Below are 19,664 nucleotides of genomic sequence, written 5' to 3' on the forward strand. Positions count from 1 at the left end.
CCACTAGCTTTCGGAGCACTGCTCCTTCGTCAGGTAAGTGGGAGTTCTGTTCTCAAACAGGGCATATAAAGACACAAACTCAATTTACAAAATAATGGTTGGAATGTGAGTCTTTACAGGTAATCAAGTCTTAAAGGTACAGACAATGTGAATGGAGAGACCGTTATGCACAGGTTAAAGAGATGTGTATTGTCTCCAGGCAGGACAGTTAGTGAGATTTTGCAAGCCCAGGCAACTCATGGGGGTTACAGATAGTGTGAGATGAATCCAAGATCCCGGTTGAGGCTGTCCTCATGTGTGCGGAACTTGGCTATCAGCTTCTGCTCAGCAACTCTGCGTTATCGTGTCGTGAAGGCCGCCTTGGAGAACGCTTACCCGAAGATCAGAGGCGGAATGCCCGTGACTGCTGAAGTGTTCCCCAACAGGAAGAGAACACTCTTGCCTGGTGATTGTTGAGCGGTGTTCATTCATCCGTTGTCGTAGCATCTGCATGGTCTCCCCAATGTACCATGCCTCGGGACATCCTTTCCTGCAGCGTATCAGGTAGACAACATTGGCCAAGTTGCAAGAGTATGCACCGGGTGGATGGTGTTCTCACGTGAGATAATGGCATCCATGTCGATGATCCGGCACGTCTTGCAGAGGTTGCTGTGGCAGGGTTGTGTGGTGTCATGGTCACTGTTCTCCTGAAGGCTGAGTAGTTTGCTGCGGACAATGGTCTGTTTGAGGTTGTGCGGTTGTTTGAAGGCAAGAAGTCGGGGTGTGGGGATGGCCTTGGCGAGATGTTCATCTTCATCAATGACATGTTGATGGCTCCGGAGAAGATGTCGTAGCTTCTCTGCTCTGGGGAAGTACTGGACGACGAAGGGTACTCTGTCCGCCGTATCCCGTGTTTGTCATCTGAGGAGGTCGGTGCGGTTTTTCGCTGTGGCGCGTCAAAACTATCGATCGATGAGTCGAGCGCCATATCCTGTTCTTATGAGGGCATCTTTCAGCGTCTGGAGGTGTCTGTTGCGATCCTCCTCATCTGAGCAGATCCTGTGTATACGGAGGGCTTGTCCGTAGGGGATGGCTTCTTTAACGTGTTTAGGGTGGAAGCTGGAGAAGTGGAGCATCGTGAGGTTATCAGTGGGCTTGCAGTACAGTGAAGTACTGAGGTGACTGTCCTTGATGGAGGTGCGTGTGTCCAAGAATGCAACTGATTCCGGAGAGTAGTCCATGGTGAGCCTGATGGTGGGATGGAACTTGTTGATGTCATCATATAGTTGTTTCAGTGATTGTTCACCATGAGTATTTGGTAGCAAAAGCCACTAGCTTTCGGAGCGCTGCTCCTTCATCAGGTAAGTGGGAGGACACCGAGCAGAAACTGATAGCCAAGTTCCGCACACATGAGGATGGCCTCAACCGGGATCTTGGATTCATGTCACACTATCTGCAACCCCCATGACTTGCCTGGGCTTGCAAAATCTCACTAACTGTCCTGTCTGGAGACAATACACAACTCCTTAACCTGTGCGCTCACTCCACTCACATTGTCTGTACCTTTAAGACTTGATTACCTGTAAAGACTCACATTCCAACCATTATTTTGTAAATTGAGTTTGTGTCTTTATATGCCCTGTTTGAGAACAGAATTCCCACTTACCTGACGAAGGAGCAGTGCTCCGAAAGCTAGTGGCTTTTGCTACCAAATAAGCCTGTTGGACTTTAACCTGGTGTTGTGAGACTTCTTACTGTGGATACCCTAGTCCAACGCCGCCATCTCCACACCACGAAAAACAACCCAAATCTATCTAGCCTCTTTTCATAACTTAAATGCTCCATCCCAGGCAGCATCCTGGTGAATCTCCTCTGCACCCCCTCCAGTGCAATCACATCCTTCCTATAATGTGGTGACCAGAACTCTCACAGTACTCCAGCTGTGGCCTCACCAAAGTTCTATACAATTCTAACATGCCCTCCCTGCTTTTGTAAGTTATGCCTTGATTGATAAAGGCAAGTGTTCCATATGCCTTTTTCACCACCCTGCTAACATGCCCTTCCACCTTCAGAGATCAATGGACAAACACGGAAAGGTCCCTTTGTTCCACAGAACTTCCTGGTGTCATGCCATTCATTGAACACTTCCTTGTCAAATTACTCACTGTATCACCTCACGCTTTTCAGGGTTAAATTCCATCTGCTACTTGTCTACCCATTTCACCATTCCGTCTATATCATCTTGTAGCCTAAGACACTCAGCGTCACCTGGCCAATCTTTGTGTCATCCGCAAACTTACTAAACTTGCCCTCACATAATCATCCAGGTCATTTATATAAATGACAAATAATGGGGACCCGGCATAGATCCCTGTGGTCTGCAACTGGACACTGGCTTCCAGTCAGTCAATCAACCTTCTGTCATCAGCCTGAGGAACTCCTGCAGTGATGCCCTGGAGTTGAGATGATTGACCTCCAGCCACCACAAATCTTCCTTTGTACCGGGTAAGACTCCAACCAGCAAAGAGATTTCCCCTGATTTCAATTGACTCCAATTTTGCTGGGGCTCCTTAATGCCACACTCGGTCAAATGCTGCCGTGATGTCAAGGGCAGTCACTCTCACCTCACCTCTGGAATTCAACTCTTTTGTCCATGTTTGAACCAACGTTTTAATGAGGTCAGGAGCTGATTGGCTCTGGCAGAACCCAAACTGAGCATCTGTGGGCGGGTTATTGCTGTGCCCCTCGATAGCACTGTTCATGACACCTTGCATCGTTTTACTGATGATCGAAGACTGCTGGGGGTATTGGCTGGGTTCGATTTGTGTACAGGACATACCTGGAGAATGTTCCACATTGCCGGGTATATGCCAGTGTTGTAACTATACTGGAAAATACTTTACCCTTCCCTATTTGCCCATTGAGGGCAATTAGGAATGATTGCTGAAAGTCAGAGCAGGGATGTATTTTCCTCCCTAAAAGACAAGGAGGGTTTTTACAACAATTGACAATGGTTTCATGGCCACCATTACTGAGACTAGCTTTACATACTGGATTTATTAACTGAATTTAAATTCCCAGTGGGATTTGAACCCATGTCTCAAGAGCATTAGCCTGGACCTCTGGATGACTATTCCAGTGATATTAACACTGCACTACTATCTCCTCAAATTTATATTGAATATTTAGTTGCTCCCCATGATTTATTTTAATTTGCATTGATGTCTCTGGTATTTTATCTTCATCTTCTGCTGCCTAGAGAACAGCCATTTTGGTTTGAGGACAATCAATTCTCATTGAGGTTATCAGGAGTCAGGGACACTCAGTTTGCATTGTAACACTTCAAGGTGTGGTAGTTTCCTGGTGGTAGATTCCTTTTGCACTTGTTACTGATTTATAACAAGCAGTATAATTACAAATAATGGTTACAATAGTTCACCTCAATCAATTATTTTATAACAATTGGAGTTGGCAATATGCAAATTGTTTCATTCTTTCATTGTGTGTCAACAGAGTACATTGTAATGTTCACACCATATTTCCTAATGTGGTTCTTATGACATTTCACCCCGACTATCTTTGTGGTTCAAATTCCAATTGGAAATGAATGAATTTGTACTAAAATTCTTTGCTATCTGACAGCTGTATTAACCCATTCAATTTACACTGTTTAATAAGAACATAAGAACATAAGAAATAGGAGCAGGAGTAGGCCATCTAGCCCCTCGAGCCTGCCCCGCCATTCAATAAGATCATGGCTGATCTGACGTGGATCAGTACCACTTACCCGCCTGATCCCCATAACCCTTAATTCCCTTACCGCTCAGGAATCCATCCATCCGCGCTTTAAACATATTCAGCGAGGTAGCCTCCACCACCTCAGTGGGCAGAGAATTCCAGAGATTCACCACCCTCTGGGAGAAGAAGTTCCTCCTCAACTCTGTCTTAAACCGACCCCCCTTTATTTTGAGGCTGTGTCCTCTAGTTTTAACTTCCTTACTAAGTGGAAAGAATCTCTCCGCCTCCACCCTATCCAGCCCCCGCATTATCTTATAAGTCTCCATAAGATCCCCCCTCATCCTTCTAAACTCCAACGAGTACAAACCCAATCTCCTCAGCCTCTCCTCATAATCCAAACCCCTCATCTCCGGTATCAACCTGGTGAACCTTCTCTGCACTCCCTCCAATGCCAATATATCCTTCCTCATATAAGGGGACCAATACTGCACACAGTATTCCAGCTGCGGCCTCACCAATGCCCTGTACAGGTGCATCAAGACATCCCTGCTTTTATATTCTATCCCCCTCGCAATATAGGCCAACATCCCATTTGCCTTCTTGATCACCTGTTGTACCTGCAGACTGGGCTTTTGCGTCTCTGCAGACTGGGCTTTTGCGTCTCTGATGCCCTCTGATAAGTATGAGGAGAGTAAAGTGAAATATTCTACAGCCCAATATAACACACGTCCAGCTAGTATCTTAGTCCTGTCAGGTGTCTGGTGGGAAATCGCCATTGGGAATGTTTTATTGACTTCAAACTGTTGTTGAACCTAACAGTATTGAACAGATATAAAAATTTAAACACCTTTGATTGTCAATATTTGATCTTTGACCTCTGTGGCTGTCCCATGCTTTGCTAGCAGCAATCATCATCTTCTGGACACAAACTTCCAGAGTGTTAGACAGTTTGACTACAACCACCTCTCCCTTACCCTTTACCTTTTTAGCTCGACATAGTTCATTTGCCTTCCTGTTCTTGCTTGGCAGTCATGGGACATCTTGAGTGTCTTCCAATGTCTTCAAGTCCACATTATTTTATTTTTTCTTGAATATTTGATTTATCCATTTTCCACATTTACAAGTAAAAGTAATGTTATTTATTAGTCACAATTAAGGCTTACATTAATACTGCAATGAAGTTACTGTGAAATTCCCCTAGTCGCCACACTCCGGCACCTGTTTGGGTCAATGCACCTAACCAGCGTGTCTTTCAGACTGTGGGAGGAAACCGGAGCACCCGGAGGAAACCCACGCAAACATGGGGAGAACGTGCAAACTCCACACAGACAGTGACCCAAGCCGGGAATCGAACCCGGGTCCCTGGCACTGTGAAGCAGCAGTGCTAACCACTGTGCTACCATGCCACCCGTGTGCTGATATTAAATTTCATCTGTCATTATTCCATTCACTTGTAAATTTCATCTTACCTGCGTGGTATTCCCTAGTGGCCCCATCCCATTGTGCTTACTATCAATTTGGGCTGAGTTTGGAGATTGGAGAGGTTAGGATGTTCTCCTTGGAGAGAGGAAGGCCAGGAGGAGATTTGATACAGATGTTCAAAATCAGGAGGGAGCTGGAAAGAACTGATAGGGAGAAACTTCCCTGTTTGTAAAAGGATTAAGAATGAGAGAGCACAGATACAGAATGATCTGGGTGTCTTGGGAGAAATAAATGTAATGTGAGAAAAGCCTTTTCACACAGTGAGTGGTTCAGGTTTGGAACTCATTGCCTGGAAGTGTGGTGGAGGCAGATTCAATCAAGATATTCATAGAATCCATAGGATCCCTACAGTACAGAAGGAGGCCATTCAGCCTATTGAGTCTGTACCAACCACATCCCACCCAGCCCTATTCCCATAACCCTCTTTTACCCTGTTAATCCCCCTGACACTAGGGTCAATTTGGCATGGCCAATTCACCTAACCTGCGCATCTTTGGACTGTGGGAGGAAACTAGAGCACCGGGAGGAAACCACATAGACACGAGGAGAATGTGCAGACTCCACTGTCACCTGAGGCCGAAATTGAACCCAAGTCTCTGTCGCTGTTAGGCAGCAGTGCCAACCATTGTGCCACCATGCCACCCTAAGGCATTAGATCATTATTTGAATAGAAACAATGTGCAGGGGTGGGGGAAGGGCAGAGGAATGGCACTAAGTCATGGTGCTCTTTTGGAGAGCTGGTGCAGACACAATGGGCCAAATGGTCTCCTTCTAGACCTTAACGATTCTGTGGTTCTGAGTTTGCGAATTCATGTCATAGATATAAAATAGAAGTAGTCAGGATCCTCGTATTTTGCACTGGGTTCTAGAAAGTGGAGAAATGACCTTCATCTTGTCTTGTTGGTTCTACATTTACGTATGCATTTCTTGTAGATTAATGTTCAATATAGTTACTTCAGAAACATTATCTGTAAACAATGAAGCTTTTGTACAACTTGTGGAGAGTGAACTTGATATTAGAATTTTTGACTTTTCCTCATTACTTTTACAGACAATAATTGCAACAGGTGTCTCGTATGCATTCAACTTCAAAGAAAAATATGATGTTGACATTATTGGAAACCTAACAAGTGGGTTAGTGCTTCATTTGTAACTTTTCTTCCTCATATTTTTCAGATTGAATCTGGATATCCAAATTCTCAAAAGACATTTGTACTTTTCTTTAGGTTTTTGCCTCAAATATTACATAGAATTAATAGCAGACCATTTGGCCCAACTGGTCTATTCTGGCGATTATGTGCTACACAGGCCACCTTAATTCATCTCTCCTTTTTCTCTCTCTTTTCCTAAACCAGGGGTCATTGGACAGTGATTAAGAGTAAGAATCCTGGATAATTCCTCCTTTCTCTAAATTAGGAGTGTTAACTGAGACTCTTGTTCCAGTTAATTGATAAATACAAAAACATTACTTTTAAATCAAATCACATCTTTATTAGGAAAATGTAAAATACTTTAAATATTTATGATTGCTACAAGACGGATTCTCTCACAAGTAAATGCTTCTATTCTCCTATAAATCTATTATAATAAGTTTACAAACATAGATTTGAACTACTTATAATAATCTAATGGACTTGTGGGGGTGTCTCTACCCACTCCTGCTGGGCAGACATGAAGAGAGAGGTTAGACTTCATCAAGCTTAGTGTTTGAGATTTCCTCCTCTTCTTGCGTAGGTTTTTCTTTTAATTTTGTTTTCCAAAACTCCAATATTTACCCTTTGAGACTGACTGAAAAACAAATATCTCTACACGTAGGCACTGACCCTGGGCACATCATTCAAATTGGTTTATTGCACCTACCTGATCTTAGGAAAGTTGGCCTCAGCCTATTTGACTCTATTTTGTATCTGGTTCCTGTCCATTTTATCAATTGGAATGTTTTTATTATCAGGACTGTGTGTTGCTTCCATGGTTAGCTTCTCCCTTGAAAACCACCATTATCCAGAATCCTGCTGATTTTATTACCCATCCTTAAACCAAAGTCATTTGTTGCAAATAAACAGAGATGTTGCCACAGAGTCAACCTGTAGTTAAAACCTCTTTGTGCTTTCTTTGCTTGGCCATTTTATAACTAGATGAGAGCTGCTCAGCTATAGGGCTCACTGAACAGTGACAGGGGATGATTTACACTTTCCAAACCTGTTCAGGTCAATTCTTGCTCTTGTCTCCCTATAGTTTCCCTGTGAAACAGGTTGCTGTTGTGGTGCAGACCATTCTGCAGATAATCATTTAGAAGTTAGAAATATAAGGTATCAAAAATATAAGTAAGCTTCACTGAATCATTAAGGTGCTTTATACAGAGTAATAATGAAGTCAAATGGTGAATTTGTTCTCTGCATCTGTTTCAGCTACCAGACTCCACTCGCTCCCAATACTGCTGTGATACAGCAGAGTTTTGCAGATGCCTTCTCAATTGCTATTGTTGGGTTTGCTGTTGCATTCTCAGTGGCTAAGGTCTATGCCATCAAACATGACTATGTTCTAAATGGGAACCAGGCAAGTAATGAATGTCTGAGTCATTCAAAAACAATTGCGATCAAAGTGTTGCGGGGAACGGGAGCAAAGTGGGGGAAGGAGGAGGGGGTTATGTGGGGGGAGGAGGAGGGGGTTGTGTGGGGGGAGGAGGAGGGGGTTGTGTGGGGGGGGGAGGAGGGGTTGTGTGGGGGGGGGAGGAGGAGGAGGTTGTGTGGAGGATTGGAACCTGGGGGCTGGGAGGTGTAAATAGGCAGTACTCCAAGTTTAGAAGGGTGAAGGCAAAGATGTAAAGGTTAGGCAGATTGACCATAATAAATTGATCCTTAGTGCCAGCGGGATTAGTAAGGTAAATACATGGGGTTACGGGGATAGGGCCTGGGTGGGATTGTTGTCGGTGTAGACTCGATGGGCCACATGGCCTCCTTCTATACTGTAGAGATTCTATGTTTCTATGATTCTACAAAGCCACTGAGGGACTTCAGGTAATAACAAAGATTAGTGGCTGGGTTTAGTTGTATGAGTCACAGTGAAATTGTTAGCATCATCGTCAATGCTCCTTCAAAACTGACAGCAACATTTTGAGTCTATATCTAACTCCTTCTTGAAAACACACTTGTTTTGGCCTCAACTATTTTCTGTGGCAATGAATTCCGCAGATTCACCACTCTCTGGCTGAAGAAATCTTTCCTCATCTCAGTCCTAAAAGGTTTACCTCGTATCCTCAGACTATGACCCCTAGTTAGAACAAAGAACAAAGAACAATACAGCACAGGAACAGGCCCTTCGGCCCTCCAAGCCCACGCCGCTCCCCGGTCCAGGATTGAATCCTGAATCCAGGATCCCCGCCCAATTTTCCAGCCTATCTACATACTAATATCCTATCCACCGAGCTGTCCCTCACAGCTACGATGCTTTGTTCATCACAACCTATTAGCTCACCCCCACCCCCCCATTCCAGACCATGTGATCTCCAGGGAGAGGCGAAAACCCAGAGTGAAAACCCCAGGGCCAATATGGGGAAAAAAAAATCTGGGAAATTCCTCTCCGACCCCCTGTGGCGATCGAAACGAGTCCAGGAGATCACACTGGCCCTGATCGGAAAATGCTTCCCAACCCTATTCATTTCCACTTCCACGAACACCATATGAATTCCCTGCCCCCGAGACAGGTTCCCAACTATCCGCAGTCTCGCTCTGTACTGGCACCAGCAAGTTGATCATAGAATGAAGCCTTGAAACGAGAAACAAAGAACAATTAGCCCGCGCCGCTCCCTGGTCCAAACTAAACCACTCTTTTGTATCCCTCCATTCCCACTCCGTTCATATAGCTGTCTAGATAAGTCTTAAACGTTCCCAGTGTGTCCGCCTCCACCACCTTGCCCGGCAACACATTCCAGGCCCCCACGACCCTCTGTGTAAAATATGTCCTTCTGATATCTGTGTTAAACCTCCCCCCCTTCACCTTGAACCTATGACCCCTCGTGAACGTCACCACCGACCCGGGGAAAAGCTTCCCACCGTTCACCCTATCTATGCCTTTCATAATTTTATACACCTCTATTAAGTCTCCCCTCATCCTCCGTCTTTCCAAGGAGAACAACCCCAGTTTCCCCAATCTCTCCTCATAACCAAGCCCCTCCATACCAGGCAACATCCTGGTAAACCTCCTCTGTACTCTCTCCAAAGCCTCCACGTCCTTCTGGTAGTGTGGCGACCAGAACTGGACGCAGTATTCCAAATGCGGCCGAACCAACGTTCTATACATCTGCAACATCAGACCCCAACTTTTATACTCCATGCCCCGTCCTATAAAGGCAAGCATGCCATATGCCTTCTTCACCACCTTCTCCACCTGTGACGTCACCTTCAAAGATCTGTGGACTTGCACACCCAGGTCCCTCTGCGTCTCTACACCCTTTATGGTTCTTCCATTTATCGTGTAGCTCCTCCCTACATTATTCCCACCAAAATGCATCACTTCGCATTTATCAGGATTGAACTCCATCTGCCATTTCCTTGCCCAAATTTCCAGCCTATCTAGTTCTGGACACCCTCACCATTGGGAACATCCTTCTTGCATCAAGCCTGTCTAGTCCAGTTGGAATTTTATAGGTTTCTATGAGATCCCTCCTCATTCTCCTGAACTCCAGTGAACATAATCCTAACCAACTCAATCTCTCATATATCAATCTCAACATCCCAGGAGTCAATCTGGCAAACCTTCACTACACTTCCTTTCGAGCAAGGACATCCTTCCTCAAATAAGGAGACTAAATCTGCACACAATATTCCAGGTGTGACCTCACCAAGGCCCTGTTTAATTGCTGCAAGATATCCTTGCTTCTGTACTATACAGCACAGGAAACAGGCCCTTCGGCCCTCCAAAATCCTGTCGCTATGAATGCCAACATACCACTTTCCTTCTTCACCGCCTGCTGCACCTGTATGCTTACCTTCAGCGACTGGTGTACGAGGACACCCAGGTCTCGTTGCACATTTCCACTCTCAATTTATAGCTATTCAAGCTATAAATCTGCCTTCCTGTTTTTGCTACCAAAGTGGATAACATTATATTTATAATTTATATTTATCCACATTAAACTGCATCTGCCATTTGTTTGCCCACATACTCAGCCTGTTCAAATCACACTGAAGCATCTCTGTGTCCCCCTCAGAGGGTTGAAGGGGGGGGGGGGGGGGTGCAGGGAAGGAGCTCAACTCGCCAAGTTCTGCTGATTTCTTGGGTCATCTTTGCGCAGGCACCCTGATGTACCAGTGAACCTGGAGAACTCCTGCTGCCCCCCCCCCACCCACCTGTTCACAGACATCACCCCGCTTCCCCCACCGCCTGCCCCCGCTCCCCCACTGCCAATCACACACTGTGCTGGTCTCCCTCCTCCACCTGCCCCATGGACATCGGACCCCCACTGATTGCCCCATCTGCAGAGTCCTCCCTGCCTCGCTGATCATCCTTGTCTGCAGAGTTCCCTCTCCTGTGGAGCTCCCCTTCCCTTCCCCGCATTATAACTCCACCCCCACTCTGGCTCTGACTAATCCAGCTACCGGAACGCCCGTAGCAAACCCACGCAAACATGGGGAGAACGTGGAAACTCCACAGTCACCCAAGGCCAGAATCGAACCTGGGTCCCTGGAACTGTGAGGCAGCAGTGCTAACTACTGTGCCACCCAAAGAGGCGGGGAGAAGGACAGCAAACACATGGGAACACCACCACCTGGAGATTCCGTTTCAAGCCACACATAATCCTGATGTGGAACCGTATCATCGTTCCTTCAGTGTTATTGGATCAAAATCCTGGAACTTCCTATCATATACTTTGGGTGCACCCATAGCAGCTGGACTGCAGCAGTTTATGAACAGGGCTCACCATCCACCTGTTGGAGAATGACCATTGAATGCTGGCCTTGCCAGTGCTGCCCTCATCCCATGCATGAAAGAAAAAGAGAATAGTCTGAAGAGATGAGAAGGGAATTATCTGATTAAAAGATTATTGTTAAATATGTATGAATGTTTGCTGTTTTCTGGACAGGAATTAGTTGCTTTTGGAATCAGTAATATGTTTTGTGGAACCTTTCGTGGTTTTGCTGCAAGCACGGCCCTATCTCGAACCGCCGTCCAAGAAAGCACAGGAGGTAAAACACAGGTACAGTGCTTAATGTTTACTGGTTGTTATTATTCACCTGAGCTGCACTGCCCTGACTGAGGTGATAGAACATTACTGGGGAATACAGTCAGCTCAGCATCATTCAGATCCAATTCCATCAGACCATTTGAATGATAATATTGACATTAGAAGTACCTGTTCTTTTACCCACAATACTATGCAAATACTTTTAATTTTCAAGCTCAAGTCAGTTTTCACAATCTGAATTTGAATCTGTTTCTGTGAATGGAGTATCTTTAATTGAGTGAAATTGAAATCTGTGGGATTAATTAAAAAAGTTAGTAACTCATTGATGTCCAGACATTTCAGATCTGGTTTGCAATGACCCAACAAGACCATAAGAAAGAAGAACACGAGTAGGCTGTTCGGCCCCACCAAGCTAAAGGATCATGGCTGATCCAACATTCCTCACGTCCACTTTCCTGCCCTTTCCTTGTAACACGCTCCCTTACTGATGAAAAACCTATCTATCTCAGCCTTAAATATACACAAGGACTCTGCCCCCACAGCTCTCTGTGGAAAGGAGTTCCAAAGACTCTCAACCCTCAGAGAAGAAATTCCTCCTCATCTCAGTTTTAAATTGGCACCCTTTTATTCTGAGACTATGGGCGCGATCTTCCGAAAAACATTCTAAGGCTGCGATCTTACCGGTTGATTCGCGAGGTGAGGATAGAACGTAGGGCAAAAAATCAGGATCGCGCCTGGCTTCTTGCCTCTCATGGTCTTACTGGCACTGATTTGCTGGTGAAATTGGCTTCATACCCTGCCGATTTAAATATTTATGACCTTATTTAAATGTCATTAGTGAGCCCTGGATGCTAAAATCCAGAGTCACTTGGACTTATCCCCTCACCAGTTGAGGTCCTCACCGGCAAGGATCACAGATGGTCCCCATTGAGAGGGACTAGACATGGTGGACTCACCGAGGGGATCGGAGGTGGTTGAAGCCCCTGGGTAGTCGAAGGTAGGGCCCGGCAGTGCCGATGTGGCACTTTGGCACTGCTTGCCTGGCACTCTGGAATGGCCCACTGGGCACTCTGGCAGTGCCAAAGGCAGTACCAATGGGTTGTGGGGAGGGGGGGGGGGGAGTGGGCCTGAGAAGGGATGGAGCTTTGGTGGGGAGGCAGGGGTTGGATCTCTGCAAAGTGAAGGGGGAGGGGGGGGGCGGGGAGAAGAGGACAACTGCGGGGGGGGGGGGCTGTTGATTGATAGCGGCAATGATTGGAGGGTGGGAGGAACACAATTGCGGCAGCGATTGGCAGGGTGGGAGTGGGCGATGGGGCAATTCTGCTGCGATTCTGCTCCCCCCACTGGCGAGAATCCCATCCGGCTTTTTTTCAACTAAGTACCGTACGGTTGCAAATGGGAGCGCGCCCCAAAAAGCAACCAAATTCTCTCCCGTTTTCACACTTAGAATATTTTTCATAAAATTCTGCCTTAAGTGCCGAATGAGTGAGAAAATGGAAGAGAATCATGCCGGTTTTTTGAATGAGCTACAAGTTGCAACCTTATGGCACTTAGAGCGAAAAAAGAGCCAGGATATGATTCTTGCCAGCAGTGGGGGCAGAGCCTGAGCTCGCTGGGGAGCTGGCTGCTGAGCCTGAGGACCATTGCACAGGCACCCCAATATACCAGTGTATGAGATCTCTCCTGCCACCTCCCCCGCCACACCCATCTCACGGACACCGCCACACCTCCCTACTTCTCCACCCGCTGTGGATCATCACTGTGTTGGTCTCCTCTCGCCAACTACTCCATGGATGTTGGGCCACCTCCCCCACCCCCACCCCCTCCATTGATTGTCCCCGTCTGCAGAATTCCCTCCCTCCCCAATCGCCCCCATCTGCAGAATTCCCTCCCTCCCCAATCGCCCCCATCTGCAGAATCCCCTCCCTCCCCAATCGCCCCCATCTACAGAATTCCCTCCCTCCCCAATCGCCCCCATCTGCAGAATTCCCTCCCTCCCCAATCGCCCCCATCTGCAGAATCCCCTCCCTCCCCAATCGCCCCCATCTGCAGAATTCCCTCCCTCCCCAATCGCCCCCATCTGCAGAATCCCCTCCCTCCCCAATCGCCCCCATCTGCAGAATTCCCTCCCTCCCCAATCGCCCCCATCTGCAGCCAGACTGTCGATCGTGTTCTCACAGCACCACAAGACAATATGAAAATTTATTTGGCGTTTATTGGCGGGGGGTTTGAATTTGGGAGCGTGGGGTTGTGCTGCGGCTGTGTGGGACCTTGGTGGGACCACATTTGAAGTGTTGCGTGCGGTTCTGGTCGCCTCACTGTGGGAGGGATGTGGAAGCATTGGAGAGAGTGCGGAGGAGATTTGCCGGGGTGCTGCCTGGTTTGGAGGGTGTGTCTTGTGGGGTAGGGCGGGGGGGGCGGAGGGGGGGGTTTTGAGGGAGCTGGGGCTTTTCTCTTTGGAGCAGAGGAGGATGAGAGGCGACTTGGTGAAGGTTTGTGGGATGGTGGGGGGGATGGGTGGAGTGGACGTTCAGGGACTGTTTCCTCAGGTGGATGTGGGTGTTTCTGGGGGGCATGGCTGTGGGGTTCATGGTGGGACATATAGGGGGGATGTCCGGGGTGGGTTCTTTGCTCGGGGGGTGGTTGGGGTGTGGAATGGACTGCCTGCTGTGGTGGTGGAGTCGGACGCTTTGGGAGCTTTCGGGCGGTTGTTGGGTGGGCACATGGAGCATACCGGAGTGGTGGGGGGTGGGATGGCTTGATCTTGGTTTCGGATGGGGCTCAGCACGGCGTCGAGGGCCCTGTGCTGTGCTGTACTGTTCTATGTTCTATGAAAAGAGCTGGAGCTGGATAAAGAATAGGAGAAGCTGTATGCTACTCTACCTCACAGGAAGACTGTAGGAGGAAGAAAGAGGATCTGCAATGGGGCCTGGCAACAAGGCATTGGGAAAACACCACTAAGATGGTAGCAGGCCTTTCATTGACCAGCTATGCTTCACCGGAACATGTTTCAGCCCTTATTCATCAGAGAATAAAATTATCCAGCAAGCAGTCACACCTGAATAATCCATTGCCATCCATATACATTTAGAATAGGCTCTGCGTAACCATTAGCTCACACCGAGAGTCTAGAATCCCATCCAGGCCAGCCCCCACAGCGCACAGCGCACCCCCCCCCCCCCCCCCCCCCCCCACACCAGCCTTTGTTTCACTTTTTCAGATACTACTCTTGCAATGTTAAAAGGGTGAGACTTAATCCCTGCTATAAATCAAAGCAATTCAAAGAGGTTTCAGAGGAGCTGAACCTTATAAGAGAGAGCACCGGGTATCTCTCTCCTTTCTGTCAAAAAAGTAAAGTTTATTTATTAGTCACAAGTAGGCTCACATTCACACTGTAATGAAGTTACTGTGAAAATACTCTAGTCGCCACACTCCGGCAACTGTTCGGATACACTGAGGGAGAATTTAACATGGCGATGCACCTAACCTGCTCATCTTTGGACTGTGGGAGGAAACCGGAGCACCCGGAGGAAACCCACGCAGACACGAGGAGAACGTGCAAACTCCACACAGACAGTGATCTGAGCCGGGAATCGAACCTGGGTCCCTGGCGCTGTGAGGCAGCAGTGCCTTTAAAAAGATCATTTAACACTCAGAGTTTATGGAATTAACCAGAGCCAATCCCTACTCTGGAATGGAGTGCTGTGGAGATTTTGAAGGTTTCTTGGTGTCCATAGGGTGAACAGAGCACTTCAAAGGTTTTAAGGGACAGAGACAATAATTACATTTTTACCAGAATGGTGTCTGAAATCACCACCCTGAGAGTGAGCATCACCTTCCCAGGGCAACAAAGGCAAGTGCATCCACGAGACCCCATCCCAGGAAAGTCCTGATGTCAGCCCCTTTCCCCTCAGCCCAAGCACACCCAACTCCCAGGTCCCTTGAGGGACCTTCCCTCTGCAGCTTGGCAGTGTCAGGGGTCACATGGGCAAAGCACTCGCTTCCCTGCTCCTCCTCAGAGTCCAAGGTGCCAGGTCAGGGTGTTATCATAGAAATCATAGAAACCCTACAGTACAGAAAGAGGCCATTCAGCCCATCGAGTCTGCACCGACCACAATCCCACCCAGGCCCTACCCCCATATCCCTACATATTTACCCACTAATCCCTCTAACCTACGCATCTCAGAACACTAAGGGGCAATTTTAGCATGGCCAATCAACCTCACCCGCACATCTTTGGACTGTGGGAGGAAACCGGAGCACCCGGAGGAAACCCACGCAGACACGAGGAGAATGTGCAAACTCCACACAAACAGTGACCCAAGCCGGGAATCGAACCCAGGTCCCTGGAGCTGTGAAGCAGCAGTGCTAACCACTGTGCTACCGTGCTGCCCATTGCTGCTACCATACCGTTACTGCCAGGGGCCAGTGCAAGTTTGGGGCGGGGCCTGATAGGGGCCTGAGGTGGGCAGGGCCTGAGGGGACCCCTCTCAGAGTGTCTCTCTTGTGGTAGGGATGCAAGTGCTCTGGCTGGGAGGGGGGTCAGTCTCGTGCCTGCGTGGTGTAGTGGGCATGATCCATTCTTTCAGTGGTGGAGGAGAGGATGTTCCTCTGTGCTGTGGGGATGGGGGGGACCTGTCTGTCAGCGTTGAGATCGGGGCAAACTTGGCACCTTAATCTCTGGTTGGCCAGCCTGTTTCACTCTATCAAGATCTATCAAGAATTAATCCAGTTCCCTTTTAATAGTTATTATTGAAATGCCATCCATCACCCTTTCAAACATTCCAGATCATAACAACTTACTTAATAAAAATAAACCCTCATCTTCCTTCCTGGGAGCCCTGTTGTTTGTAATATATATAAATGATTTGCAGGAATGTAGGTGGTCTGATTAGTAAGTTTGTGGATGATACTAAGATTCGGAGAGCTGCGGATAGTGAGGAGGATTGCTAGAGGATCCATAGGATATAGATAGGCTGGGGACTTGGGCAGAGAGATGGCAGATGGAATTTATTGCAGACAAATGTGAGGTGATGCATTTTGGAAGTTCTAATGCAGGACGGAATTATACAGTAAATGGCAGAACCCTTAGAAGCATTAACATACAGAGAGATCTCGGCTCACAGGTCCACAGTTCCTTGAAAGTGGCAACGCAAGTGGGTAAGATGGTCAAGAAGGTGTATGGAATGCTTGTTGGGAAATAGAGTATAAAATTTGCAAGTTATGTTGAAGCTGTATATAACTTTAGTTAGGCTACATTTGGAATATTGCATGCAGTTTTGAGGACCACACTACCAGAACAATGTGGAGGCTTTGGAGAGGGTACAGAAGAGGTTTACCAGGACGTTGCCTAGTTTGGAGGGCATTAGCTATGAAGAGATTGGAGAAACTTGGTTTGTTTTCACTTGAACTTCAGAGGCTGAGGGGCGACTCGTTAGACGTTTACAAAATTATGAGAGGCATGAATTGAATAAATAATCGGGTATTTTTCCGAGACATAAGGTAAAAGGGGGAACGTTTAAAGATGTGAGAGGCTACTTGTTTACACAGAGGATGGTAAATGTCTGGAATGCGCTAGCAGAAGAGGTGGCAGAAGCAGATACAATAGCAACATTTGAGAGGCATCTTGACGGATACATGAATAGGCAGGGAATGAAAGGATACAGACCACGTAGAGGCAAGAGGTCTTTAGTTTAGAAAGGCATCATGTTTTGATGCAACAAAGGGGCCATGTTTTTGAGGAAGAGAGGGTGTCACAGGCTGATAGGCTGGAGGAAGTAGATGTTCGGAGGGAAGATGTACTAGCAATTTTGAATAAACTGAAAGTTGATAAGTCCCCTGGGCCTGATGAAATATATCCTAGGATTCTTTGGGAGGCAAGGGATGAGATAGCAGAGCCTTTGGCATTGATCTTTGCGTCCTCACTGTCCACGGGGGTGGTGCCAGAGGACTGGAGAGTGGCGAATGTTGTTCCTCTGTTTAAGAAAGGGAATAGAAATGACCCTGGTAATTATAGGCCGGTTAGTCTTACTTCGGTGGTCGGTAAGTTGATGGAAAAGGTCCTCAGGGATAGGATTTACGACCATTTAGAAAGATGCAGCTTAATCCGGGATAGTCAGCACGGATTTGTGAAGGGCAAGTCTTGCCTCACAAATTTGATAGAATTTTTTGAGGAGGTAACTAAGTGTGTTGATGAAGGTAGAGCAGTTGATGTCATATACATGGATTTTAGTAAGGCGTTTGATAAAGTCCCCCACGGTCGGCTTATGAAGAAAGTAAGGATGTGTGGGATAGAGGGAAGTTTTGCCGATTGGATAGGTAACTGGCTATCTAACAGAAGACAGAGGGTGGTGGTGGGTGGAAAATTTTCGGACTGGAAACCAGTTACCAGCGGAGTGCCACAGGGACCAGTGCTTGGTCCTCTGCTATTTGTCATTTTTATAAATGACTTGGAGGAGGGGGCTGAAGGGTGGATCAGTAAATTTGCTGATGACACCAAGATTGGTGGAGTAGTGGATGAGGTGGAGGGCTGTTGTAGGCTGCAAAAAGATATAGATAGGATGCAGAGCTGGGCTGAAAAATGGCAAATGGAGTTTAACCCTGACAAATGCGAGGTGATTCATTTTGGTAGGATAAATTTAAATGTGGATTACAGGGTCAAAGGTAGGGTTCTGAAGAATGTGGACGAACAGAGTGATCTTGGGGTTCATATCCATAGATCTCTGAAGGTTGCCACTCAAGTGGATAGAGCCGTGAAGAAGGCCTATAGTGTGTTGGCGTTCATTAACAGGGGGTTTGAGTTTAAGAGCCGTGGGGTTATGCTGCAACTGTACAGGACCTTGGTGAGACCACATTTGGAATATTGTGTGCAGTTCTGGTCACCTCACTATAAGAAGGATGTGGAGACACTGGAAAGAGTGCAAAGGAGACTTACCAGGATGCTGCCTGGTTTGGAGGGTAGGTCTTATGAGGAAAGGTTGAGGGAACTTGGGCTTTTCTCTTTGGAGCGGAGGAGGTTGAGAGGAGACTTGATAGAGGTTTATAAGATGATGAGGGGGATAGATAGAGTGAAAGTTCAAAGACTATTTCCTCGGGTGAATGGAGCGGTAACTAGGGGGCATAACTATAGGGTTCATGGTGGGAGATATAGGAAGGATGTCCGAGGTAGGTTTTTTACTCAGAGAGTGGTTGGGGTGTGGAATGGACTGCCTGCAGTGATAGTGGAGTCAGAAACTTTAGGAACATTTAAGAAGCTATTGGATAGGCACATGGAGTACTTCGGGATGATAGGGAGGAAATAGCTTGATCTGGGTTTCAGACAAAGCTCGGCACAACATCGTGGGCTGAAGGGCCTGTTCTGTGCTTTGTTCTTTGGATTTCTTGACTAAAATCTATATCCTTTGGCTATCAACCCTTATCATTGGAAACAGTTTCTCCTTATCTACTCCATCAAAATGCCTCATAATTTTGAACATCTCTGTTAAATTTTCTCACAATCTACTCTCCTCCCAGGGAAACAATCCTAGCTCCTCTTCCCTGTAATCAAAGTCTCTTTCCTGATGCCATTCCAGTAAATTTTCTCTGCACCCTCCCCAAGGCCTTGATATATTTCTTAAAGTGTGACCAAGCACTCAGCAACTGATCAACTGGGCACTGGGTAATTGGGAACCTCGCAACTGTAAGATATGTTATTGCACAAATGAAGCAATTAAAGGAGAGGGAAATAGGAAAGGGGAGATAAGAGAACATTTTTGATTGCTGTAAACCATTCAATTTGGACACAGGTTGCTAGTCTTATATCTGCGGTGATGGTGATGATTGTAACGCTGGCCATTGGGTTCCTGCTCGTCCCTCTACCCAAGGTAGGTAACCACATATCAGTGCTTTGATTGAGGTATTCTGTATTTTCAAGATGTTCTTTTATTGACCATTTTCAAATGGTCACCCTCGGATAAGGAGATCAACAGAATCGTTGAAAGCTGCCAAATGTATTTGGTGGCTTTTCTAGGTAAATATTGCTGGTGCACATATTATACTTTTCAGTCTCAAACATTTGTTTAACCAGATAGAAAAAAAGAAAGTTTAGGTCTATCTTACTAAACTCATTTATTTGATTGGTGCTTTGGTGGTTAGTAATCAGAAAGCCAAACGTGGCAGTATAGCCAACCATTCCTTAAATATAAAATGGGACAGAAGGAGGCCATTCAGTCCATCAGTTCTACACAGCCTCTTTGAAAGACCTAATTAGTTATTTTCACACTTGTTCTTTCCTGTATTTTTC

At 46.7% G+C, this 19,664-nt stretch overlaps 1 protein-coding gene across 1 annotated transcript in view; it reads left to right on the forward strand.

The window, feature by feature from the left end:
• Positions 1-19,664, forward strand: part of LOC144507543 (chloride anion exchanger-like) — an 80,203-nt gene that overhangs the window by 23,210 nt on the left and 37,329 nt on the right. Inside the window, exons 8-11 of the mRNA XM_078234683.1 lie at positions 6,251-6,333; positions 7,608-7,755; positions 11,282-11,395; positions 19,168-19,245. Coding sequence (XP_078090809.1) covers positions 6,251-6,333; positions 7,608-7,755; positions 11,282-11,395; positions 19,168-19,245 — 423 coding nt within the window. The remainder of the gene's footprint in view (positions 1-6,250; positions 6,334-7,607; positions 7,756-11,281; positions 11,396-19,167; positions 19,246-19,664) is intronic.

The sequence above is a fragment of the Mustelus asterias genome, chromosome 19 (assembly GCF_964213995.1).
Source record: "Mustelus asterias chromosome 19, sMusAst1.hap1.1, whole genome shotgun sequence".
NCBI lineage: Eukaryota > Metazoa > Chordata > Chondrichthyes > Carcharhiniformes > Triakidae > Mustelus > Mustelus asterias.